The 27,753-nt window shown below is 44.5% G+C and overlaps 1 protein-coding gene across 7 annotated transcripts in view; it reads right to left on the bottom strand.

The window, feature by feature from the left end:
• The window catches only part of RGS6 (regulator of G protein signaling 6), a 205,811-nt gene that overhangs the window by 25,949 nt on the left and 152,109 nt on the right, over nucleotides 1-27,753 (bottom strand). For 5 of the 7 annotated variants that reach the window (XM_081890405.1, XM_081890402.1, XM_081890401.1 and 2 more), the window contains 7 exons: nucleotides 24,930-25,011; nucleotides 24,236-24,310; nucleotides 22,826-22,924; nucleotides 22,255-22,316; nucleotides 17,846-17,956; nucleotides 16,636-16,761; nucleotides 8,403-8,589 (listed from right to left, as the gene is read on the bottom strand). In XM_081890405.1, coding sequence (XP_081746531.1) covers nucleotides 8,403-8,589; nucleotides 16,636-16,761; nucleotides 17,846-17,956; nucleotides 22,255-22,316; nucleotides 22,826-22,924; nucleotides 24,236-24,310; nucleotides 24,930-25,011 — 742 coding nt within the window. The remainder of the gene's footprint in view (nucleotides 1-8,402; nucleotides 8,590-16,635; nucleotides 16,762-17,845; nucleotides 17,957-22,254; nucleotides 22,317-22,825; nucleotides 22,925-24,235; nucleotides 24,311-24,929; nucleotides 25,012-27,753) is intronic. The other 2 variants (XR_014163241.1, XR_014163242.1) reach the window with 1 other exon arrangement.

Below are 27,753 nucleotides of genomic sequence, written 5' to 3' on the forward strand. Positions count from 1 at the left end.
ACAGGTCAAAGTTGGTGTTAACACTTTATTAGCAAAAATACAATCTTCACCGACTTGGCTGAGTGTCAGGCCTACTGAGCACACCAGCTCCTTCCTTGTAGGTCTTACTCCATGAAACCAGTTGCCAAGACTAAAGGTTCCCGCCTCCCCAAGCCATCTACTGGATGTCTCCTCCTCTCCAGGGCCTTTTCCAAGCAATCAGATACTACTTCTGTGTGCAGCCTGCCTTTGCTTTGCACTTTTCATGCCGCTTGTGGTTCTGGAAGTCAGGGAGGGAGGGCGCTTGTTGCAGCAAGAGAGGGAGAGCCCTGTGACTCTTCACCAGCCTGACTCATCTCTGCCCCTTGCCCTTTCCCACTTGCCTGCTTCAGCTTCTGCCTGATTCTGGAGTACTGGAGGAGGAAAGGGGGGTGGGGGGAGTGTACTGCCCCCAGCACCATCAGGGAAGGCGGTACCATCACAACCACCACCCCCTGGACACATGCCGTGCATCCCCCCACCGGCCAGGCGCCATGCCCCTGTAGGCGCCACGCCACACCCCCAGGACTCACGCCACGCCCCTGGGACACGAGCCACACTCCTGAGGGGGCGCACCACATCCCCAGATGCATGCCACACCCTCGTGGGCGGTGTGCCACGCTCCTGGGATTCACGCTACACCATGCCACACCCTGCAGGTGGTGTGCCACACCTCCGGGATGCACACCACGCCCCCAGGACGTGCGCCAGCCATGCCCCCGCCTGCTCTTCACCCCCTGTGTCGGAGCATGCATCTTTGCCACTGTTCTGGAGTTCTCTCTGCCACAGATTCTCTCAGTGCCTTAGTTTTCCCAGAGTGCCTCTTTGTTGTCACATAAGTCTTCTACATCCGCACTGCACTGCTCAAAAAGAAGCAGCAGCAGCAGCAGAACAAAACAAACCACAAAACACCAAGCCAACTGATGAATAGTTATTTTTGTAGATAACCAAATATGACTCGTCTCTAAGAACTGCCTATCTTGGGACTGGTAAACCACTGCAACTCTATTATTTTCACTGGCAGGCAGCAGGGCTTTTTTCCCCAGCCGGAACTCAGTTCTGGCACCTCTCAGGTGGGCATCATTGCCACTTTAAGAGAACAAGGGAAGCGAGTTCCGGCACCTCTTTTTCTAGAAAAATACAGTGGTGCCCCGCAAGATGAACGCCTCACAAGACGGAAAACCCGCTAGACGAAAGGGTTTTCCGTTTTGGAGGCACTTCGCAAAACGAATTTCCCTATGGGGTTGCTTCGCAAGACGAAAAAATCTTGCGAGTCCCCGCGGGTTTTTTTCGCTTTCCCCCCCTTTTCCTAAGCCGCTAAGCCGCTTAACAGCTGATCGCTAGAAGCCGCTAGACCGCTGTAGTGCTAATCCGCTAAGCCGCTAATGGGCTTGCTTCGCAAGACGAAAAAACCGCTAGACGAAGAGAATCGCGGAACGGATTCTTTTCGTCTTGCGAGGCACCACTGTAGCACCGGCAGGCAGTAATTGTTTAAAATTATTCCCAAGCTTGGAATGTTCATGAAGAAAACGCTGAAGGAAGAAATTGGCAAATGACTGGCAGACAGTCTCTTCTCTGATTGCAAAGTTTTGCAAGCTCCCCTTTCCAGATGAAGGGCTGGCCCAAGAATTGCAGCACTCCTTTTCATCCTTTGTGCAACTTCTCCTGGGGAAGCTGCACTCGCCTTTGCAACCTGCAGAGAGTGCCCTCCAGCTGTCACTGCTTCAGAGTCGCTCTCGCTGTCATACCTGAGAGAGCAGCTGTCTGCAAGGGCTCCGGCTTGAATTATAGCTTCAGCAATAGTTAATCCGTCCTTATGCAGGCAGTGGATAGAAACTCTTAGGGTAACCGATTATATTGATTAAAGTCTGCACCCCTATGGAGATGCCAATAATATCTGCTGATGCTACAGGACTGCTAAAATGTGTGCACAGCCCACAAAGAAAATATGCAATTAGTTCTTGGCATGGAACAACAGATTGCAAGGGCAGGGGAGTTGGCAAAGCGTTGATTATGTGAAATATGTGAAGCCAGTTTAAATCTTCTCTCCCACTGTCCCCCTGGACCTGTCCTAGGGCACCTACTGTTACTCACAGTTAATTACATCATCATTTTGAAAGACCCGAGTAACGACTTGAACCCTAACACCTGGATAGAGCAGTTTCCAATAACAGCAGGGGTTTCCAGCATGGTGCCCACGGGCACCATAGCACCCATTAAAGATCACAATAAATATATTCTCAAAAATCTACTGTGCATGAGAGACTGTTGTTTGCTCTTCCTGATCAGTTTCTGTCATCAATGAGCTAGACTGCCCCTGAACATGGAGGTTCCATTTAGCTGCCATGGTTTATAGATTTTGATAGAGCTATTTTTATAGGAACACCGATGTGTGAATCTACATTACATCAAATGTACGAAGCTAATGTGGATATATCAAAAATGAAAAATTTAGAAAAAGCGGCCCGAGGGCAGGAGATAAATTCAGAATTCATATTTTCTAACTTCAGTTTTGATATGTGGATGTCTAGTACACATCCAAACCCCCAGTCTGAGAGGATTTTAAAGCACGCGGATGCAATTTCTCCCTGTGTTATTTGTGTTAGATATTTATGATTTTATTTGCCCTGAATACTTGAGGGAAACTTTTACCCCTTTCAGCCCGCTGTTTCTGCCTCACACAGCTCTTAGGGTGAATTTGTTCTTTTCCCTGTCTCAGCTCCATGTGCTTTGAACATCAGTCTGGGTGAAACAAAGGAGAATTATTTTCCTTCAGCTCCTTCTTTTTGTACAAAATGCATATCTCTGAGTCCTGAAGGGAAGCCAGGAGGCCCCTAATGCTGCAAAGGGGCCTGACCTTCCCAGACCTTACTGTAATTCTATCACCATTGAAGGTTACATCTGTTTCTACTGAAAATGTAACTCAGTCCAGCTGGTCTCTCTCCCGCACCTTTTTCTGGCATGGCGAAGAATGGGATGGGGAAACCTCATGTATCAGGCTGTTTAAAGACACCAGAGTAGGCCTAGTAACAAAACCATGACAGCCTGTGCTATCCCATTCATATCTTCTGTCAGGCAGACTAACAACAACAACAGCAACAGCAACAATAACAACAACAACAACAACAACAACAACAACAATAATAGTTTTATTGTTTTATTTGTACTCTGCCCATCTAACTTTGTTGCCCCAGCCACCCTGGGCAGCTTTCAACAAAATATAAAAACACAGTAAGACATCAAACCTTAAAAACTTCCCTCTACAGGGCTGCCTTCAGATGTCTTCTAGAAGTCGTACTATTCATTTACTCATTCATTCATTTAAATATTTCTAATCTGCAACATTTAAAATATATAATAAACTCAATCCACAAATATCCATAAAGTATTATTTGAAACACCATAGATGTTTGGTTAAAAAGAGAAATCCATATTGCAAAGGCTTGCCTAAACAGTGCCATTTTCAGAAGGCAGGGATAGCTCCCTGCTGAACCTCCTCTGGCAGGGAGTTCCACAGGGCAGAGACTGCCATGCTAAAGATTTGGCCCTAGTGAAGGACAGCTGAACCTCAGGGGCGTGGAGAACCACCAGCAGAGCAGACTAGACTTTGAAGGCCCATCTTTGAAGAACTAAAGCTTTCGGAAGACCTAGGCACCCGCCCCTGGAGAAGCAAGAAGAAGCAATTGCAGCGGCTTCCAGTGAGATCTCGTGAGAGCTCCACAAATCTCATGTGATCACACTGGAAGCCATCACTGCGCAATCCCAGCAAGCGAGGCTTTGGCAGGGTGGCAGCACTTTCCTGTTTCACATCAGGCGGCAAAATGGGACGGGGCTGTTGGTTGGTGTTGCAATATGATTGACTTTGTGAGTATAAACAGTAAAGAACACGAAGATATAATGGTTGATAACCTATGCCCCCTCCCCGCCATGCTAATAAATCAGTCAGAAAAGTCTAGGAGGAAATCTCCAAGCACCAAGGCTGACAACTGAGGAGGGAGGGAAGTAAAACCTTGCTATAAAGATATGGCTCCCGCATTTCCCTCCTGTTACGTACAAGCCATATCACTGGGAAGAGATGAAGGACATATTTCTAGAACCAAATGGAAAGGAACACAAAACCACAGCTACCCTGAACTCCAGATGGGTATGTGGGAGGTGGGATAAGATGGAGGCTGCTTCGATAAGGCACCTGCTTCAAATCAATCCACGGCAGGAAGATCTCAAGGCTCCCTCTCCTCCTACACAACCGTTGAACAACAACAACCCTGGCTAGGACACAGGGTGGGCAACCAGCCAGTCAGGGCCTTGAATGTACTAGACAAACATCCTGGGAACAGCTGAACTGTTTAAAATTGTGTCACTTTTATCTCTGTCTTCTGCGCTGAGTATTCAACAGAGCTAATCAGAATATAAGAAAGCATCCCTATTTTCCTTTTGTTGTGCAAACCGAAGAACTCCCCCCCCCACTCTTTTTTCAAGTGCTTGAAGAAAGGGGAAAAGAGGTTTCCCTTGCCTTTCATAACTTCTCTGGAAAAGCAAGAGACAGCCTGGACAACTTGCAGTTGCAGCGTGCAGTATTCTGCTGAGGGTCCACTGCTGTTGATGCCACTGTCCTGAGACCCCATACCTGGTTTGCCAATAGGTTTGTGGCCACTACTGTAATTGCCAAAAAGGCCCTGGGGCAAAACCATGCGATTCTGGGGCATCATGGGCAATTATAATGGCAGCCACTGACACTAATATCACCACCACTGGCAAAAGGTCCCATTCACAGGCCCCTCGTTCCTCCTGGAAATAAACAGGAGGACAAAGAATCCTTAACCACTTGGCAACATTGAGGGGGACGATCCACCAGCATGAGAGACATGACAAAGGAAGCCATTGATGAGCACCTTTGGGTTCGGTCAGTCAGCCAGTTACAAATCCACTGAGTGGTAGCATAGTCAAGACCGCATTTTACCAGCTTCTTTACAAGAATATCATGGGGCACCTTGTCAAATGCCTTGCTGAAATCAAGGTAGGCTACATCCACTGCGTTCCCTTCATCATTCAGCAGTTATATATTGTGGCATCATATACATATCATCAATAGCATATCATCAATACATATCATCAATAGCATAAGTTATTCAAGTGTACCATTCAATCTCCCCCTACATTGCGAAGGAAAATGTGTGATTGTAAAGTGGGAAGGTGAGAGCTGATCAGTCAATGAATCCTTTGTGTCAGTATAGGGGCAACCCCATTTTCCTTGGGAGTAAAAAACAAAGTTTCCACAAAGATGCACCTATGAAATGTTGGCGAGAATGAAGTTGGCTAGTTCACACCAGCCTTACCCAATCTGGTGCCCCCTCCCAGATGTTTTGGACTCCCAAATCCCATCAGCCCCAGCCAGAATAGCCCACAGTCAGGCTCCAAAACGCCTGAAGGGCTCCAGGTTGCAAAATGTTCACCTACACAAAAGCCCAACAGAAGGGTACAGATTCTCTGCAGGGTCCTCAGCCGTATAATGTCTGTCCTGTTTCTATTTTAAATTGTGACTCAGTCATCTTATCAGTAGCCAAGAAACCACAACATCCTTATCCTCCCCATGTATTCCTCTGCGAAGAGCATGTTGCCCACAAGCTGAAATATTTGCAGGGGAAATATGGTGATTTTTCTTGCAGTTTGGGGTTTTTTTGGCACTCGAGTGGGAGTAGAGGGACAGGATGTGGCTTTATTCAAACAGCCTACAATAGCAAACATTCTACATTACAACAATAACTTGTCAGCACTGTAGGCCACATTCCAGCAAGTGTCAGCACTATGATATATTTGGTCACGTCTATGGGGAATTAGAAGTGAAAAACATATGCAGAGGAGTATAATGGATACAGATCTGTATCCCTTGAAAGGCAGGGCAAAACCACATTGTGGGTGTAGGCTTTGGCTGTGGGGTAATTCTCAGAACAGAACTACCATCTGGGCTTGCCGTATGCCTGTGTTATCAGGGTGGGGGGACTTGTAACGATTGGCAAATGCTGTTTTAAAGCCCACTATGGAGATACATCGTATGCTGCAAAGCCACAGTGCATTGCCTCTGAAACACAGTGCAGATCAACATGTTGAACGATGCATTTACCATTATGCACTTACTCATTTGGGGGAAATCCTTTTTCATTTCCTGTACAGAAAAACAATCTGGGTTGCTATGTCTTTTTTCTAGGCACCACAGCCTTCTAAAGCAACAGGACCGATCTAGCTCTTCTCTCCTTCCCTAAAATATATGCCTGGCTGCTTCCCATTTCTATGTCTCAGCTGATCCAGCCACACCAGTTACATTTGGGCATGCTGCTAATCAAATAGGCATTATCTGCATTTGTTTATTTATTTTTCGGTGATGGGCATCACTTCTGAAACTCACCCCACTGGACTTGCTGCCTTCTGCGCATGCTTGGCAAAAATGGTAACTCTTTACATGGTAGGGGTGTGTGAATATGAGAAGCAGGGTTAAATTTCCCAACAGCGATCAGAATTTAGCTCCTATAAATAATCTCTGTAGGACAATACAGTGGTGCCCCGCAAGACGAACGCCTCGCAAGACGAAAAACCCGCTAGACGAAAGGGTTTTCCGTTTTGGAGGCGCTTCGTAAAACGAATTCCCCTATGGGGTTGCTTCGCAAGACGAAAAAAATCTTGCATCCCCCCTGCGGTTTTTTTTAGCTTTTTTCGCCCTTTTCTTAAGCCGCTAAGCCGCTTATCAGCTGTTCCGCTGATAAGCCGCTTAACAGCTGATCGCTGGAAGCCGCTTGACAGCTGTAGCACTAATCCGCTAAGCTGTCAATGGGCTTGCTTCGCAAGACGAAAAAACCGCTATACGAAGAGCCTCACGGAACGGATTAATTTCGTCTTGCGAGGCACCACTGTAAGACTTCCTTAATTTCAGCTAAGGACTAAAGCCTTATGTGGATTCATGCAGAGCCCACCTGCAGTGAAGGAGGGGCGTGGCACTCACTAACCCCATCTCCTTCCAGGGCATACCTCCGAGCCCTGTTCACTCATCTGGGCTCTTCCCCACATGTAGAATGGATGCACTTATGAGAGGTGGCAGCAGACTCCCACTCCTGCTGCTACAAGGGCCCATGCACAAGCATACCCCAAAAGGATTCAGAATTCCTCGCTGCATGGAGCCCTGCCATCACACCTGGGCAGAGCGTGGTGATTGGCTTCTCATGGTGGAAATGGCAGCAGGTAGCGCCTGCTGCTGCCTACCATGCACATACTTATTCTATGCATGGAAAAGAGCCATAGCAAGTAAATAAGGCCCTTCTCTCCATGTGCTGGACATCACTCTGGAACAGGGGCCCACTCTGGTAGATCCCAGGATGCATAGGCTCTGTCCAGCCATTGATAGCCACCAAATCTGGGGTGCATGGAGCAATTATTGTGTGTCGCCTCCTATGCAAACATGATGTTCAATGAGCTGATATTAAGAAGGCAAGAACCATTTGATCTTCCCTTGGATGAAGATTCTACACATTCTAGGGCTTAACATAACTTCTTCAATTTATGGGAGGGCTCAGTTTAAAAAGATAAGTACTGCATAGCGAAACCTTTTCCTCCCCCAGCCAACCCAAGGATGTTCCCATTGTTTGTTCTCTTTCCCATCTTGCATAGTTTTTTAATAGAATAGCCTCATATCCTCCCTACCACACCACTGTTTTCTTTTACCTAATTATGCCTGGCTTACTGCACAGGAATGCGATGTCTGTGAACTCCTGTGGGAACTCGCTGCTTAATTTGAGCCAGGGTGTGCCAGGTCTCACCCTTGAAATTTGTTTTCAGTGCCAAGGCTCAGCCCCCAGAAAACGTGATATGTCATTATAATGTGTTTGCACTGGTTATCTCATGCTAAAGGAGAACTATCTCTCAGTTCCTGCTTCAAACACTTTCAAGCACTAATGGGACATAGAGAAGTGTGGTGCCAGGTTTGTTTGTGGGGGGGGGGTATCATAGAATCCCAGAGATGGAAAGGGATCCTCAGAATCATCTAGACCACCCCCCTATGCCGCTGTCCCATATAGGGATTGAATCTGCAACCTTGGTGTTATCAGCAACACACTCTAACCTTCTGGTAGAAGGAGCAAATTCAACAAAAGTCACATGGATTTTGTGAATGAGCTAGGTTTGGGAGCATATCCAATTAGTTCCTTTTTGAGAATACATTTATAGTGTGAATTGGCTTATCCAGCTCTTGTATTTTTGCCCGTAGTCCTCATTGTATATATTAACTGGCTAAACACAAGTACATTTTCCTGACACAATTCTTGCCCAACCTGAAATTAAAAAGTTACATCCCCTCCTCTGTTCTAGTGCACTATTAGGAATGGCACCCAAGTCCGAACCTGTGCATCTTCATATGTGTACCTCCCTGGGTCTTTGACATTTTGGCTTGTTATCTCATAGCTGTGAGAGTCCAGGTTGATGGCACTCTGGGCCCCAGGAGCGAGGAACTCTTGCCAGATATCTTCCACTCTGGTAGCTACATCTTGCAATGGTTGTTTTTTCAGGTCTTGGACAGCCAACCAAAACCTGTATCAAGGGAAAAGACAGGGAAAATTCGTCTCAGAGATGTGCTTCAACCTGAGCTACCAAGGCACTGGCTAATCCCAGTCCTAGCTCCACTGAAGGTTACATTAAAGAGAATTCATTTATAGTACAGAAGCTGACATGTTACGCAGCCAATATTCAAATTATGTTAAACGCAACTCAGTTACACTAATCCAGTGGCTCGTGAAACAAACTTTGCAAGAACCAAAATGTGATAGGTCTAACCACTAGGAAAGTGGTTGCAATTGTGGTGCATTTGAGTCTCTTGTGGTTTGTTAATGTAGGAGATAAATTGAGATGGAATGTACATTAAATCCAATGTGGAGTTTACATTCATGTAAAGAAGTGATAGAAAACACAGTGGATTTCTTTTATAAAAAACTTCATCTGTGAAACTGCCTTTATTCAAGATAGATTCTGCAATGTGCTCTATGTGGGGCTTTCCAAAGGCTGCAGTTAGGGCAGAATGCTGCAGCACAGTTGCTGACAGGAGTGAGGCCTTGCCAGCATATAACACCTATGTTCAGAGATCTGCACTGCTTGCCAATCTGAGACTCACCCAAGTTCAAGGTGTTACTATTGATATGTAAAGCCCTTAACACCTTGGGACCAGTTTACCTATAAGATGGCCTAACCCAACAGGTGCCCAGTCAACCACTTCGACCGGCAGAATTGGCACTACTACAGGTGCCATATAATACCCATTCTGCATTTAGTAACAATAATAATTTTATCATTTATACCCCGCCCATCTGGCTGCATGTCCCCAGCCACTCTGGGCAGCTTATCCTTGACATCTGAAGAGAGGGTGTTCCACAAGTAGAGCACCACTGCCGAGAAGGTCCTCTGCCTGGTTCCCTGTAACTTCACTTCTCGCAGTGAGGGAGCTGCCAGAAGGCCCTTGGAGGAGGACCTCAGTGTCCAGGCTGAACAATGGGGGTGGAGATGCTCCTTCCATTATACTGAACAGAAAACTTGGATCATTTAGTGTGGCAGCACCCCAGACTTTGGAACTCCCTGCCTATTGAGATCAAGCAGGCGCCTTCACTGTACACTTTTTGGCACTTGCTAAAAACATGCTTATTTAGAAAAGTCTACACAGGTGCCTAGAATGCTGAGGTAATTTTAATCTGTTTTAGTATTTTATCTTTTGTATATTTTAAAGTAGGGTTGTGTTTTTTTCTTGATTTTACTGTTTTATCTTTTGTAAACCACCTTTTTTTTTATAATCAAGCAGGGTATAAAATCTACGAAACAAACAAACAATTTGTACATCTGCCATACACAATTTGCTGTTTTACACTGTGTGCCTGAGTTGCTTACTCCTTATAATGTGCTCATATGCTTGTCCAACTGGATCAATATAAATCATCTGGAGCTGATAACACACCAGAGGAAACTCAAATGAGGCCTGCCTTTACATTTTATCAATGCTTAACATGACATATCGATGCAACTGGATGTGTTCACACTGGTGTGGGGTGGATGTTGCCTACACATGCGTAACAAAAATATCCCCCCCCCCAGGTGCCCCTTAAAAGTAACTGTAGAAATAAACCTCTTTTTCCTACTGCCAAGAAAGTGCTTTGTCAGGAATCTGCACAAAGTGATAATGACACCCAGTGGGCATTCGCAATAACTGCAACTTCCCTCCGATTTGGGCAACCCTAGACAAGAGCTGTCAGGGCAAGCAATTGTGTAAGGAGCAACTCTTCAGGGTTTCATAGAGCAATCCCAGAAGGACACCCAGGACTGGAGCTGGGAGCCTCTGCATGCAAATCACATGCTCTGTCACCATTTGGCTTTTTTTCTTGTAGGTGGTACAAGAGGGGCTGGCTCAGTTGTCTACTATGGTTCCTCACCACTGGCAGCTGAAATTGCATCATGTAAAAACATTACGTGTCAGGTGATACGTAAATGCAATCTGCGGAATTCGGTCTGTGACAGCTCATTCAATGTGCAAGTCGCCAAATGATGATTAAATATGTGTGACCCCCAAAATAAATAAATCTCCAAAGGCGTCCATGCTGCATATACTTTGGAGGTAAACCCTTTATGAGCAGCTTGAGAAATGCATGGCGTTAAAAGGTCATGAGGTCATTGCTTTGCTGAAGCTCAGAAGGTGTATTCCTTGCTCTGTGCTGAATGGGTGACCACCGGGGAACTGCATGTATTTTCTGTGATGGAAGGAAAGTGGGATATAAATGCAAACAAGCACATCCATTGTGCCTCTCTCTTTCTCCACCACTGAAGAGAGTAAAGATTGCCCTTCTCTTTAATCACAAACCTCAGCCGTGTTGCTAATGCTGGAAAAGACATTTTCCATTCATTTGGCTTGAGCTTTGTGAAGTTTTCTCTTTTCGTACCTCCCCCTGCCCCCCAAAAGGCAGCTGTATTCTGCGATTTCCTGTTCTTAACAATCTCTCCACCCTGCAAGAAGTATTAAAGCCATCTGTGTGACAGGATCTGGTGGGCTGTTCCACAGTTGCCTTTCAAAACCGCCTGCAGTTTGATTGACCGTCCATTCCGGTCCTCCTCCCCCATAGCCATGGCAACCAAGGAGAAAGAGGAAGGAGGATAAGCCATCCGAGATATGGAACACTTTAATGTTCAGCTGTGGTGCAGCCCGTCCTTGGGAGCCACAGTTTACACAGACCCATTTTGAGCGCTTGTAATCCTGGAAGAAAACACCTAACCCAGCCTAAATTACACGCTCTCCTCCGTATACTGAAATGCAGGACTAGTGCGCAATGTGATCAGCAAACCTGCATAAGAAAGGAGGGTCCTAAAATGGACTTCCTCTGAGGTTCTGTTTGCAGAGTAAATGGGATAAGGAGCGGACATGGTGACGGTCCAAGGCAATGTCAGGCATGGAAAGCCCCTCAGCAAATAGGACAAAGATATTCTGCTGCTACAATGGCTGCCCCACACTTTAAAGACAGCCTGAGGAGAAAGGATTCTGCCTAGCCAGAGGAAAGGGATTCCTCACTACATTCTCTTTACAGACAGCACACAGTTGTGGCAGTGGGCAGGCAGAATAGAACGTAAACCTATGACAACAGGCACCGCTGTGATTTGAGGAACACAGCAATATTGTACAGACAAAGAGGACGCAGACCTGGAATAAGCAGCCATAAGAAAGAAACACATTTAGAAATGGCAAATGCCATTGTGAGTATTTGGAAAAAAAGAAGGAAAGGTGGGTTTTGAGTTTTAATATTAACCACAACCACAAATTAAGTTACTGCTAGTCAAATTCCATACTGGCTGTTACCAGCAAAGATCAGCACAGAAGAAAGGCTGTGCTTTGCCTTTTGCCTCTTAGGAAGAATCTACCCACCCAGGGTATATTTACTGTTTATTTTAACATATATCCAATGAGGGACTGCACTTTGGTAGATTGCACCCTTTCTAGCCAAAGGGTCTAATGCAGTCTTCACAAAGACATTCAAATCATGGGAAGTCAGAGGAACTACTTGTGAGAATAGTATTCAAAACCCACCAGGATGTGGCAGAAATATGTTCCACATAATGTCCCCTTCTTATATAATCACTGTCTAGTGTCTGCTAAAGATAACCATGTAATGCAATTTATACCATCCAGAAGGGAGAATATTCTCCATTTCTTCATAGTACGGTAATAGTTGTTCATGAAAGCATGCTCATCAAAAGAAACATTTATATATACCAAATCTATTTGAATGAAAAGTGATAAGGGCAGTACAAAAGCTGTATTTTTTTCCAGTGAAGTGATAGCTGTCATTAATGATTCCCACATATATATGCTCATGTTTTGAGCCACCTTGAGCATGGGTTGAACCATGGAAAGACAGCATACAAATAAAATGCATGTATTAAGTGGGGCTTAATTCTGAGAAGATATGCCTAGGATTCTGCTGTTTGCGTTCGTTGCCCTTCTCAGATCTCGTTTAAGCTACCAGGCACCCAAATTACTATGTTTTTAAGGCTCATATTAATTGAGCCTTATAAAAAAATAAAACCACAGTCTTGCAAAAGAACTCATTTCCCCCTCCCAAATAATGGGAAATATAATGAATCACACTTGCTCTGATCAGGGCCAGCAGTATGTTAAAAGATACTGGTGTGAAATGTATTTATTTGTGACACCTGTACTTCCAATTCTCTGAACTCAGTGCAGCTTGGATTTGCTTCTCAGATGGGCTTACAGTGCCAAAGCTTCAGACACTTGCAGTCATCATGAAAGCATGTATGATTCATCCAGAATAGATTGTCCAGCTCCTGAGACTAGGAGCATTTTCTTATGTTGGGTGTAGAAAACAAAAACATTGAGATCTCAAGGTGGGCTATAATCAGGTTGTTATTCAGACCCTGTTCACATAGTGTGGCTCAGGATACTACATTTATGATATCCCCTAAAGGAGGAAAACAGAACATGCTTCACATTTACATCTCAATTCTGAGGTGCGTGGCAAACTTTCCATGTATACCGTATTTTTCGCACCATAGGGCGCACCGGACCATAGGGCGCACCCATTTTTTGGGGGGGAAATAAAGGGGAAAAAATTATTTTCCCCCCCCAGGCGCGGGGCTGGGGCGGGGGAAGCTCGAGCTTCCCCCGCCCCCAGCCCGCAAACAGGCAGCTCTCTGCAAGCCGTGGGAGCACTCCCGCTGCTTGTGGAGAGGTCCGCGAAGCCTGGGCGCGCTGAGCTCAGCGCGCGCAGGCTTCGGCATGCTGGCAACTCCCCGCAAGGAGCCGGAGCGCTCCGGCTCCTTGCGGAGAGGTCCGCGAAGCCTGGGCGCGCTGAGCTCAGCGCGCGCAGGCTTCGGCATGCTGGCAACTCCCCGCAAGGAGCCGGAGCGCTCCGGCTCCTTGCGGAGAGGTCCGCGAAGCCTGGAGAGCGTGAGGGGTCGGTGCGCACCGACCCCTCTCACTCTCCAGGCTTCAGCGAAAGCCTGCATTCGCACCATAGGACGCACACACATTTCCCCTTCATTTTTGGAGGGGAAAAAGTGCGTCCTATGGTGCGAAAAATACGGTAATTTTCAGGTCTACAGGATTTCCAGTATAACTTGTGAACACTGGTGAGTAGCAACAGTTCTACAATCAGTCAGGCTTCGGGTTCTTCTCTAGGCCTATGGAATATAGTACTCCTTTTCGTATCCACACGATGTCAGAGATCTTCCACCTAAATTTAGCAGAAACTAGTACCTGTAGAGCATCTGCACCCTCTAGTGGCTAAGAGACTTCGGACGCTGATGTCAACAAATGGCAAAGTTATTTCAGCTCCTTGGAATTTCTGCCTCATCTTCTTTGTACTACAGTTTAAAAGGTCACACAGAGATAGTAATCATTACCTTTTGTACCATCTCTTAGGACAAGATGCCTTAGGAGTCTGATTAGTACCCGTCTTTCACTGTCAAGAAAATGTGTTTTGTTGTTGTTGTTCGCTTCTTTATAGACACATATATGCTTGCAGTAGTGTCTTTTCCTGTTATCATGTTGGAAGTAATTTCATATAAGGTCACCAACCTGGTACCTCCCACTTGCTAGGGCTGATGGGAGTTGTAGTTCAAAACATCTAGAGGGCACCAGGTGGGTAAAGGCATACTTTTAAGCATATACATAGTGTATATTGTTTAATCACTTTTGCCGATTTCTTGTCTTGGCATTGGGATCTTTTCCAGTTTTGTGCTGAACCTTCACGTTAAGCAAATGAATGAATGACAGATTGACACTGAGCTGTCACTGCAGCTTGTGTTGGTTACGATGATAACATGGTGACAGGGATTGCTCACGTTTAGCTTTTGCCCTGCATCGCAACTAACCATTTCTACTCCCAGCTGAGGTGTCTATGCACATGGTGGCGGCTGACAGGCATTTTAGTCCAAGGTTGTCAAAGGCAATGTACAGAGACAATGAGTCGAGGTCAAACACTGGCTACAGCTGAGGGTTAGTGAGGCGAGAGCAGAACCAGGAGCCCCAGGCTGGACTGCACACCAAGCCAAACCTTGTCTTTGTATATAGCACAGCTGCAAAAAGGGGCAAAGCAGCTGGGAGCTCCTCTCTGGTGACCTGGTCTCAGTAAGCCTGTGTGTCCTGTGCTTTTCTTATCCCTACCTGGAGATGCCAGGAATTGAACCCAAGACCTTCTGCAAGCAAGGCAGGTGCTCCACCACTGAGCTGTGGTCCTTCCTCCTTGCCCTAAGCACACTGAGAGGAGGGAGAGGAAGGGACAACTAATTCTGCATCCTGTGTATCAGGTAAGGATGTTATTGATGTGTTCACAGGAGTGGCATTTGTTGTTTTCACAACACTGTGCTGTTCTGAGGAAATGGCTACCCACTGGAATAAACAAGGAAATAAAAAAGTATCTGAAATTAAGGGAATTTAGTAAACCTAACAAAGCCCCCCACCCACCCAATTGCTTGTCTTCCATTATTTCTGTGTGTGTGAGAATCCTCTTTTTTTTTAATAACTACCCTTAAGGTCTTTAGGTACTTCACAAATGTCCCTTTTCTCAGCATTCATACATGTTTGCTTTCAAGGTTCAGGAATTACCTTACTCTTAGGTTAATATAAAGTGAGAGTTCTAATTGTGACGATGGAGATTTCTCCAGCTGGTTCGAATACACAAAAATCTCTGACGGGAAAAATCTGGAGACAGCTGGTGAAACTCCCCCTCAGGGCTGGCTTTAGGCATTTTGTCGCCACAGGCAAAATACTGAAATAGCTTCTCCCTCCCACAGGATCCTGGAACTCCCAGAACGAGCAGCCTCTTCTTCCGCAGCCCATCTGGTCCTAGGGGCTGTTGCATTTTGATGAGGTCTTCCTACATCAGCCACAACTGCACTGCATAACTGCCCCCTCCCCTGTGATTGGACTATCCCTTCACTATTCCGGTATCATCACCACCATCTGCATTTATATTCTGCAATTTCCTCTAAGGAGCTCACATCAGCACACCTCTTCCCCATCTCTCCTCACAACAACTCTGTGAGGTACTTTAGGCTAGGTGATAGAGACTGACTGGTCCAAAGGCAAGTGGGGTTTGAACTTGTGTTTCCCTGGTCCTAGTAGTTCAAGGCTCTAACCAGTACACAACACGCTGTGTCTCATCCATCTATACTGAACATTCAGTTCTAGGCTCAGTGAAATAAGTATTGCATTCTTCAAGTGCCACAGAGATCCTTTGGCTATCCCTATATCAGTTATTCCTTTCTTCTTCCTGCCCTGGATATATGTGTGGGCATTCGCCAAGATGTCTGTTGCAGAACTACGAGCATCTAATGTAGCGGTTCTGAAACTAGTCTTTAGCTGTAGCTGCAGGAGCGGTCACAGAACAGTGTTCTCAAGGTGCTGCCACATCCTTTATCAATAAATAAAGCAAAGCTATGCTTAGGTGGCCTTATGTGACGTCCCAGAAAACATTGCTTAGTAATAAGGCCTGTTCTTTGTGAATTAGCTCACTCAGTAACACTGATTCAAAATCTGACCCCGTTTGACACAAGCATATAAATGTATTATCGGAACCTACTAACAAAGCTGTCTGTTAAACACTAGATGGGGTCTCAGATCTCTGTCCAGAGATTGTCCCTGTCCCCTTTGAAAACGATGAGGCATGTGAGTTTGCATGTAATGCTAAGCAAATGAATGACTGACGGATTGACACTGAGCTGTCACAGCAGTTGTGTTTGTTATGATGATAAGAGGGTGACAGGGATCGCTCACGTTTAGCTTTTGCCTTGCATCATAACTAATTTTAGTCCAACATATATGGAAAATTAACCTTCTTCTAGAGGGAATTGTAGATTTCTATCAAAATCCAACCAGCATGCCTTTTAACAAAGATTTTGGCAAATTCCTTAGTGGTACCTTAAGGGTACCTTTTAGATACAGACTAGCACTGCTGTCATGCTAATTTATAGCATTCCATACAGGAGTCCAATTCCCACATTCCTTGCTCTTGACATGAGTGAACTTTTCTGCTGAGCAAGTACTGCAACCTTTGGAGCACTAAATCTTTAGCGTATCTGAAGGGTCTTTACCTGAGGTTTTCAGAACTGAATTCCGATTCCAGAAACCGAAGAAACTGGTCACGCCCAACGGGATCTTTCAACACCTCATCTATAGAGAAGCCCCATCTTTTGACCCGGTGCTGAGAAGGCTCCTTGCTATTCAAAGGACAGAAAGATAAGGATCAGCCAGGGTTTCTTTTTCGAGTCTCCCAACGTATATTTTTCTGTGACAGCTTAATTCAAAATGCTCATTAGTGAGCCTGTAGTGATAATTTAAATTAAAGGGGGACACACACATCCTTTTGACTTCAAAGAGTAGAGAAATCTGTATGTATGAAAACAGATGATTTGTTACCTTGTCAAAATGTCAGAAAAAGATAAGCTAGGTAGTACTCTGCTTGTGGATACAAAGCTGATATCAGAGAGAAACACTTGCTTATAATTTGAAGAAATCCATTCTGTAGCCCAAGAGAGGAAAATGTCAACCTGCAATATTTGGGGTGAGTTATGATTTTCTGGGGAGGGAGGGGGCATAATTTCCTATTCAGTATCTGTTTTATGTATTGAAAGGAGAATCTGAGAATGATAAGTATGCAGCCGTATTCTTTTCCTCAGAAGGGTCTCTTACTCTAATAAATTTCTTATCTCAGAAAATAAGAAATTAATGATATATTTAATGACAAGTTTGAGGGAGCCCACAAAATCCCTCTTCTGGGGTTGTATGCAGCCTGAGAGAGAAAAGTTAACTACCCTTATTTTAAATTCAAATAATGACATCCGGTGTAACAGATGGGATACAATAAGGGACAAAGGAATCTATAAAGAGGAGGAGAAGCAAATTTAGGTACCAATTCTTAAATAATGTTAGATAACTGGGCAGGGACCCTCCTTTGTAAATAAACCATCCTGTTCATAGATAGTGCTATGTAAATAATAATAATTGTTACAATGACTATTGGGTTTTTGGGAGTCAGTTCTGGGAAGAGAGGAGCCAGCCAGCAGTTGTTCTCTGCAAGGTCTTGCCATCTCACCTCTCCCTCTGTTATAGGCAGGTGTCAATCCTTTACATCAAGATAATGCAAACTATGCAGCCAAAAGAGCTCTGCAATGTTTTATCTTTGAAAGTTTCACTTTCAAAAGTATGAATGTAGGTTGTAAACAGCTTTGAGATCCCCCCCCCAAAAAATATAAAGCTGTATAGAAATAATAGTAAGAAGTGTGAAAAATATTAATTTCTTACCTTGTTTCTAAGTCCCAAAATACAGCGTCATCATTTATCCAGGGATTGGAAGGTTCAGCGGGAGTTAGAAAAGGGTCATAGTCAATGTACTGATCTGAATAAGTAATTAAACTGTAACAAGAGAAAATAAAAGAAAATATACAGAGATGAGAGCTGTGTGTATAACTTCATTAAATATTACATATATTGCCATTTTAAAAAAGTACATTAATCTGAAAAGTATTCATTATTTGCCCATGCACTGCACAAATGTCAGTAAAAAGGCTGGTTCCTATAGGATACATAGTCTATGCCAAAGTGTTTGTCTTCCAATAGATGTTACAAAACAAATAATGCTACCTTGCATTATCTAAGTTCACAGGAATGTAACTTTTGTTTCCATTCCTTAAAAAAAAGAAGTGGTTAGGCCATGGGGAGGCAAACTAATGCCCGGGGGCCAGATCTGGCCCAATCGCCTTCTAAATCTGGCTTGCGGATGGTCCGGGAATCAACGTGTTTTTACACGAGTAGAATGTGTCCTTTTATTTAAAATGCATCTCTGGGTTATTTGTGGGGCATAGGAATTAGTTCATTCCCCCCCAAAAATATATAGTCCAGCCCCCGCAAGGCCTGAGGGACAGTGGACTGGCCCCCTGCTGAAAAAGTTTGCTGACCCCTGGGTTAGGCAGATGATTGTTTTTGATCTAAAACAAAGTAGCTAACTAGATATAGTGTACCGGACAAAAGCAAGCCCCCATTAACTTCTATTGGACAGAGCTAAGCATTGATTTCAACAGAAAATTAACTGGTGCTTTGTCCAATAGATGTCAATGGGGGATGTTAAACACTAAAGTTTTGTAGACTTGTGCGCATTGGTTTCTAGTGTCCCGCTTAATACAATAATTGCATCAACAAGATATATCATTTTAGTTTCCCCCCCGCAAATGCTGCATTCACTGTGCATACTTTGAGTAGTTGTATTGCTTTCATTTCGTCTCCGTAAGGCAAGTCAACATTTTTTGCCAGATTATTGCTCAGGTGAATATTGATGGGCACATAGCTGGGATTTGCAGCCAGCAGCAGAGCAAGCCTATTGGGTGCCTGGGGCGGCGTGTGTACCCTGCACCCGGGGGCGGGGCCAGCTGTCCGTGGGGCGGGGTCAACTGGGGCAGGACGCTCCACGGGGCCTCTGAGGAGTCTGCCTGCCTCCTCCCACTCAACCACCCTACAGCTGAGGGGGAGGCAATGGCCGGACTGTTTGGGGCAGCGCGGAGCCTGCGGGTGCCCAAGCCACCACATCACTCCCAGGAGAGACGCGTGGCTTGGGTGTGCTGCAGGCCCCACGGTGAGTGCCACCCAGCATTTTGTCACCCCCCTCAGTGGTGACACCCCATGTAGCCCGCCCCCACCGCCCCCCTTCCCCCACCCGTTTGCAGCATCCACATGTTTACTAAAACGCATATGTTTACTGTTAAGACTGTGCACGGACTGTAGCTAAGAATAAGAATTAAGAATCAAACTGTCGCTAGGGAGAATAGTCTAGGTTCCAAACACTGGACAATTGTTCACTTTAATTCTTCTTACCCAGGCTATATCACTTGCCTGTGTGTGTGTGTGTGTGTGTGTGTGTGTGTGTGTTAATGAGAAATGGTGGAGCTGGAGGTGTGGAGCTCTTTTCCCCTTCAGCCTGCCACAGGAAGGTTGTTGTTATTTCACAAGGCATTACAATCACACCATTTCGTAACAAAATGCAGGTCCTACCAATAAAGCCTCGGGGTCCTTAGTCCCTCCCTGTCTTATCTTATTTCATTAATAACATTTCATGACCACCATGGATCAGTAGCTAGAGGAAGGAAAAGCCTCAATTTTCACAGTAACTGAAGCATTGGGGGGGGGGAGAGATTTCTGTTAAAAAAAATCAATTGGGGACTATAGTTTCTGAAATTCAAATGTTTTCCGATGAAACTGCGGGCACCACAAGGAGTTAAAAATAATGTGGGTTGCAGTTCAAGCTGTTTACTTCAGAGCCATTTCATGGAATTTGATGAGCCTATTATCGAGTGGCTGTGAATCGCACCGGGCAAATTGTAAAGTCAGCCTTGGTTTTGCAGAGACATGAAAAGTAAGGGATGAAAGGAAGGAAGGAGAACTGAATCCACTGAATATTTCAGGCATGTTCTGCAGCTGAACATTGCAGGCACTTTGCTTAGTGTTGGTGCAATGCTACATGGCAGATCTAGGAGCATGCAAGTCTGGGAAAGTCACCATCTACTTTCTCTGTGACTGCACAAGGAATTTCTTCCTTCTTCTCCCTGGTGAAAAGCTTCCTCTGATGCTCCCCAACCCTGCTGAATGATACGGAATCTCTTTCTGCACTAAACAGGAGCGCTGTTTATCTTTCGGCTTCCTCACCTTTTTTGCTGTATATCTGCGGTTCTAAATTTTGTGATTCTATACGTATTTTTTACGATACTCGTGGCCTCTGGAAGACCAACAGAAAAGCTGTTTAAAATGGCATTTTCCATCCCAATCCCTAATAGCTACTGGAATTCAGGGCATACACACTCATAAATTGTGCAACTAGGGCAGTATTCTGATTTGCTGACACTGCAATGTGCTTTTCTTTGTCTCCTTCTAGCCAAAGTCTCCTTTACTGCTAGTGCAAAATTTGGAGACTTCTAGGAGGGAAAATAGTCTTGGGAATTAATGCTGCACAGATAAAGAGAAAAGAAGCCCTCATGCGTTATGATCTGCTAATCTGCCACATTCCCGGCGGAAACAATAAGCTATTAAACTGTGGGTTCAGTCTGAAAGGCTACCGTACAACAACAATTCCATCGTAATCAACAAGTCTGGCCATGCTGAGCTCAGCATTTTATCCCAACTTTAAGGTCAAAGGATCTTGTTTGGGTTGGCTTTAAAACTACTTCATCCTAATTCACTCTTGTGAGCCTTCTGACCTGTAACACTAAATGATGCTTTAAAGAAATGCCTTGTGCTCACATGTCCCCCCGCCCCCACTTTCCTCCTCTGGTGCAGCCGAAAAGAAGAGATTGGAAGCTGCCACTTATTTTAAAGTAACCAGAGTCATCCTGGGCTACCTTGAGAGGAAGAGCAGATATAAATGTCATCAAGTAATAAACTGGAGGGAAATTTAGTTAGTTTAAATGTAATATTTACTTACTTAATTCTCAGGAGAAGGTACACCCCATGATACAGTTCTCCTTCCTGCAGGGTCAATGTCTCCGCTTAACAGAGTCACACAGCTGTTAAGTGGGAGGGTGTGATCCTGTACAGTGCCAACAAACAGTGGGAGAGCATATGCCGCTCCGGAGGGGGGCGTGGCACACTCCCAAGGGGGGGCGCGGTGCGGAGGGTGCCCTCCCAGGCACGGGATAGCCGCTTGGGTGCTCAGGTGCTCAGAGCAGTGCGCGCACCCTGCAGCTGGGGGCGGAGTGAGCCGCCCATGGTGAACATTCAGCACACCTCCCACCTGCGACTCCCAAGCCTCTTCCAAGCTGTCAAAATGAAGGAGGAAGGGGGGAATGCTGCCAGCAAAGCGGTGCAGCTCCCACCTTATCCCGATGGCTCAGGGTAGGGCTTGCGAGTCGCGGGCACACGCCACAGTCACCCCTTCAGTGAGTGTGCCAGGGGCGGTCCGCCCCCACCGCCCCCTTCCTCCGCCTCTGCCAGCAATTGCTACTTCATGAGCGGCTTCCCTTAGTGGCTTTCCTACACCCCCACATAGAATAGATGGTCACTGGGGCTTACTGTTAATCCACATTAAACCAGAGTTTGCTGGTTTGGATGTAATGGGGGGGGGGGTTCTGACTCAATACAAATCAGGGTCTTCATGCCAAAGTAGGCGTACAACAGGAGCAAGGGAGGGCAAAAGTCAAGGGAGAAATGCCCAGCTCAGGTGCTCATTCCTAGATACGACATTAGTCTTGAATCCGAGCACAATTCAAAGTGTTGGTGTTGACCTTTAAAGTCCTAAACAGCCTCAGCCCAGTATACCTGAAGTAGCGGCTCCACCCCCATCGTTCTATCCAGACACTGAGGTCCAATGCCAAGGGCCTTCTGGCAGTTCCCTCACTGCGAGAAGCCAAGTTACAGGGAACCAGGCAGAGGGCCTTCTCGGTAGTGGCGCCCTCCCTGTGGAACGCCCTCCCACCAGATGTCAAAGAGAAAAACAACTACCTGACATTCAGGTAGACATCTTAAGGCAGCCCTGTTTAGGGAAGCTTTTAATGTTTAACAGACTATTGTATTTTAATCTGTTGGAAGCTGCCCAGAGTGGCTGGGGAAACCCAGCCAGATGAGTGGGGTATAAATAATAGGTTATTATTATTATTGACAGGGGGAAACAGAACAGATAGCAGAGAACCATTACAACAACGATTATAACATATGCAAATTGGGAGTCTTACCTTTCTGCTACTTTAGACATTTTTAAACAGTGTCTGTCTATCTGCACATTCAGAAATGTTATCTGGCGGAAGAGAAATAAAACACCTCTTAATGCTTCAAATGACTTACACTGTAATATACTTAAAGATGCTGACTCCCAACCCAAACCTTCCTGACTATTCTGGTGAGCATTTGGAGGACCTTGTAAACCCAGACTTCCCCGTTTGCTGAATTGTCAATGGCCATACATGACAGGAATGGAGAAGTGCAATGGTCCAAGAAGGAACAAGTTGATTATAGGAATGTAAGTGTCTGTGAAATAAACTGACTTGCTTTCAAAGAAATGTGTTTAGCATCAGGGGGTCCCTGGTAGCTTACAGCAAACTACAACAGTACAAGAGATATAATTATAACTTTAAAAATTGGCAGATTATGACATACTCTAAACACATGTGTTTTCTTTTGAGGGAGAGGCAAGTTTCCAATTTCATATTTACTCAATATTCTGCTCTATTTATAGTAACATGGAAAGAGAAAAAGGGTGGAATATCTCCAAAAGGAACATGAGAAGTCACAGAGAAGATTCCTTACTTGCTTCCGGACATCATCTTTTGTTGTTTTCCGAGCTGGTTGGGAGGGCATATGTACAGGACTTTGGGACTGACTGTCTTCTGTAACTCCGTATACTGACTGCAATGAACAGGTGAGAAACAGTATGGTAATAATAATAATAATAATAATAATAATAATAATAATAATAATAATAAAGGGGGTTATGATTTTAAACACTAGAGTTGTTAAGGTGTTTTAGGACAATTATACCTTCATCCCTTTCCTCTTCCTTTCCTTTCTCCCCTCCCCTCCCCTCCATTGGTGGTCATTTCTATTTGAAAGTAAATATCTCAGAGTATGGTCCTATCCTTTCACCCCCTAATTATTATGTTATTTCAGCCTTATTAAATCTCAGGTGCTTCTGACTACAACTCCCATCATCTCTGACCATCGGCTACATTGGCTGGGGCTAATGGGGTGGATAGTCGAAAAGAAATAGAGGCCAACATATTGGGGAAGGTTGTCTTACGCTGTAAAGTACCATATACATCAGCAGCCCTATATATAATGCTAAGCCATAAACAGCTTAGGCCCAAATATCTGAAAGACCACTTCCATCCCTACTGACTCTCTTGGGTGTTAACGTTCCACTATCCTCAGAAGTGCGAGGAATGGCAGCCTGAGAGTGAATTTTCTAAATTTAGGCATCCCCTGAATTGTGGAACTTCCTCCACACAGAGGTGCATCTAGCACAGGCATCCCCAAACGCGGCCCTCTAAGGTGTTTTGGGACTACAATTCCCATCATCCCAAGCTAACAGGACCAGTGGTCAGGGATGATGGGAGTTGTAGTCCCAAAAACATCTGGAAGGCCGAGTTTGGAGATGCCTGAGCTAGCATTTCGTTGCATAGCTTTTGTCACATCCTGAAAACACACCTCTTGACATACACTTGTCATTTAAGGTGTTTTTGTAGCACCAACCTCTTCTGTTTCTTTAATCTATAGTATGCAGCTTTCACCTTGAAAGGCTTTATTTGTTTTTATGATTGGATATAAACTGTTTTAATTACTTTACTTTTTTAAAAATTTACATGATTATATTGCTCTGAGCCACCTTGGGATCTTACAATGAAGGTAGAAACCTGATAAATAAATAAAAGAAGTAATCAGGTCTACGTGTTTTGTTGTATGATTCTTCACAACTGGTACACACAATTTATCTACCTCTAGTAAAAGGCGAAAGATTTATATGATCTGAGGTGAAACCAGAGTATTCACAATTTATCTACCTCAATGAAACTGAAAAGCAACTTATATGTATGTATCTTTGGCATGGCCATGTGCCTCCTGCTATATAACAAAAACTTCCCATGAAACTCTGATATTCTTATTGTAAAGGTATGGCATAATTTAACGTTAACTTTTTTGAGGCGGGGGGAGGAATCTTGCCTTTTTGACCCTCTGTGGATTTTTCATACGCCGACACTTTCTGATGTCCATCTCTGTTGTGTTCACGCAGCCTGGCTGAAAAACACACATTTATGAGATTACTGGCTGCGTTTAATTTCCATACTGTCCCTGCTTTCTAAAAACCAGTAATTTCAAAATATGATCCACATAGCCAAAATTGCTGTCCTTTATTTAAAGTGCCGTTATTAAAAACAGGAGCTGTTCTAATGCAGGGACAGGGAACCTGCTGCCCTCCAAATATTACTGAACTTTCAACAGCCCTAGGAAGCATGATGAGTGAACAGGCACAATATGAGCTGCAGTTCCAACAACTTCTGGAGGGCCAAAAGTTCCTCATCTCTGCTTTTAAAGTCTCAAAAGGTCACTATGAGGTACAATTCAGGACGAATTAGCTGCAACTGAATTCAATTTCATACATTGCCAGTGGCATTGCTCTCCTTTGTGTGGTGAAATGCTTCTGCCTCCCCACTCTTCCCAGTGGGAAGATTCATGCTCTCTGATGCAAAAAGTGAGCTCTGAAGGGGCTTTAATCTACAGAATTGTGCAAATTCTTCCATACTATAGGAAATAGGATAAAATAAAGAAAACATGAAAGCTCACGCGATATCTGTGTGTGAAAACTAAATAGAACATGTCATCGGAGTGTATAGCAGCAACAAATCATTTAACTTACCACTGGCCTATGGACATCCCAGAAGGCTCTTTCTTGACTATCCAAAATTTTCCTTTCTGTTTTATCCTTTTTTCTGTCAATTCTAAAACAAACCACAAGAAAATCACAAAAGTTTGATTGGGGTTTATACGAAAATCTAGATTAACCTTTAGTGTGGTGTTTTGACTGATTGGATTTTAGGGTCTATTGGATAACATTACAAACACAATTGCTATATAGAAAAGCAGAGGCAGAATACAAATGCAATGTAATATTAAGCACCCACAACAGCTCATAAAATCCTCCACAAGGACAATCCCACAATGAAATCAGACCACAATTTCACTAGTTGGAGTTAGCAAAGGGCAGAGATGGGGAACCTCTGGCCCTCCAGATGTTGTTGGACTCCCAACGCCCAATGGTCAGGGATGAGAAGATGGAGTCCAACAACATCTGGAGGGCCAAATGCTCTCCACCCTGGGCCAAAACTCTTGTCTTCCCCAAGGTTTATTGAACTCAACAAGGCATGTATAGGATTGTGAGGCTAATTTGTTAGACTTGATAGTCGGATTAGAAAGGCTTTGCAGGAATGCTGTTGTTGCTAACTCTGCACCAAAAACATGGTGCTCACTGCATCCTGTTGGGTGGACTTGTATGTGCATTATTGTCAGGAGCGAGCCAGCAGTAAATCACACCGTGCAACTTGGAGTTAACTCTTTATTAGCAAAAAAACAGATCAGCAAAGAAGTGTCAGGCCTAATGACCACAGCAACTCATCTCTGGTAGTTCTTGCCTCCATGAAGCACTTGTTCCCCAGCTGGCTCATCCCCACATTCCTCTGCATCCAACCAGTCCATGAGAACTATACTACAAGTCCTCTCTGTGGTATCAAGAGGCAATTGTCATATTTCCTTTCATATAGCAGAGAGCATGCCTTGAAACCAAGACACGAATTTATTCCTTAGCAGCAAGCAAAAACATATGGGGGCTACATTCACCCTACCTTTAGAATAACATGGGGGCAGAAAGCAGTTAAGCATACATAATGCCTAGATGAATTTTGCGGGAGGCCATTTACATATCACCAAAAAGGAGCACACAAAATTGCACAAAACTGGCATGTCCTAATTTACATCTGTAGGTGCAAATTTAGAAATAATTGCTATAATTTAAATAGAAATACATTACACCATAGTGGTTAAGTCTGTGCCCAGGTGACCTGTTCGCCTGCTCAATCTGCTCTCTAAGTGGTAACAGCTGATGGGCAATTTCAAGGTCTCTGCTCTCTCTTCTGATGGATCCTTACCTTTCAACCAGACCTGGACCAGATAGCTATTCAAAGAAAGGACCTCAAATAGAGGACTGTTCTCTGTAAAGTGGGACACATGGCCACCCACTGGCAGGGCTCCATTACACCTGTGTTTGTCATTCAAATGCAGCCCAGTTATGAACTAAGCTTTTTGCCCCCCCCCCCATGTTGACAACTGCCAGAAGGGAAATACAGAGTAAGTAATGACATGGTAGGCACAACTGTTAAACCTAAGTACTTAATATTAGGCACATAAATCTAACAGCCTTAGCAGCAAGAGTTTAATGATGAGCATCCACACTTATCGCTGCGGTTGACACTGACTAATGTGGCTCATTTAATGTTGCCTGCGGCTTTGGGAATACCCCACGGATGGGGGTAGAAGCCTCTGTCATAGCAGAGAGGCCTTCAAATGAAGGTGGCCAGGAACAGGCAAAACAAACACCCTCTATTCCAGTTTCACTGCTGAAATATGTAGGGATGGCAAAAAAAAAAGTGAAGAGAATCAGAGAAGGCAAGAGTCAAATGAAGTTTTAAAACCTTTCCCGTATTAATAAGACAAATTGCAGCAAGTGGCAAAAGTAGCTTATTTAATTATGATTAGCCTCGAAGTTCTTCACACCACACTGGGACTATAAGGTTTAATCGGGAGATTAAGCAACTGACAGGGAAGATTCACACTTAGCTGGGAGTCTCACGGAGCAACAGGACTTACTTCTGAGAAGACATGCACAAGGTTGTGCTGTAAGAGTTCAGTGGATTAACTGGCGGAGCCCAATTTTAACTGGCAAGAATGGAGGTTAAGGGCAAACATTTATTTGGGGCTTGTGGGTGGTTGCGTGTGTGTGCTATTTTTGTTTTGGTGTGTTAATATAATAGGGAATGGGGGGGGAAAGATGGTGCTATAATACAGACTGTGTGTTTTAATCTGTTTTTAGTTTGCTGCAAAATCTGTGTTTTTTCTAATGTTTTAAGCAGTTGCTCTTAACTGTTTTTACCAATAATGTCATCTTTTCTTATTCTCTTTTCAGGTTTTTCACAACCAAGCATAAATTTAATGAAATAAATAAATCCCCTCCAGCAAGGTGTGATCATTTTTGTCTACCAAATTGTAAGTTGACATGTTTATTGCAGAAGGCATCTTTATTTATTTTCTCTTTTTTTTTTTGGAGGGGGCAGGGAGCTTCATCTTCAGACAAATTAATGTATTGTGGTTTTGAGAATATGCAAAATCACTGAAATGATTCATTGGTGATGGCTCAATAGTCAACCATTTACAACGACAAATTAGGCCTAACGCCATCATTCCCACCTGCCCTTTCCATGTACAAGCCATGCACAGGGTGATATCCAATGAGGGTCCCACCAGAGACAATTGGTGCGCACATGTGTGTGTATGCGCACACATGGCGGACTGCAGAGGAAGGAGAAGTCCCACTGAAGAAGTGGAAATCTGCTTGTGCGGCACTGGGTATCACCCATAGAAAATATGGGTGATGTTTATATTTGTTTTATTAAATTTATATACTGCCCTTC

This window comes from Podarcis melisellensis (assembly GCF_964234715.1).
Source record: "Podarcis melisellensis genome assembly, chromosome: 1".
Classification (NCBI taxonomy): domain Eukaryota; kingdom Metazoa; phylum Chordata; class Lepidosauria; order Squamata; family Lacertidae; genus Podarcis; species Podarcis melisellensis.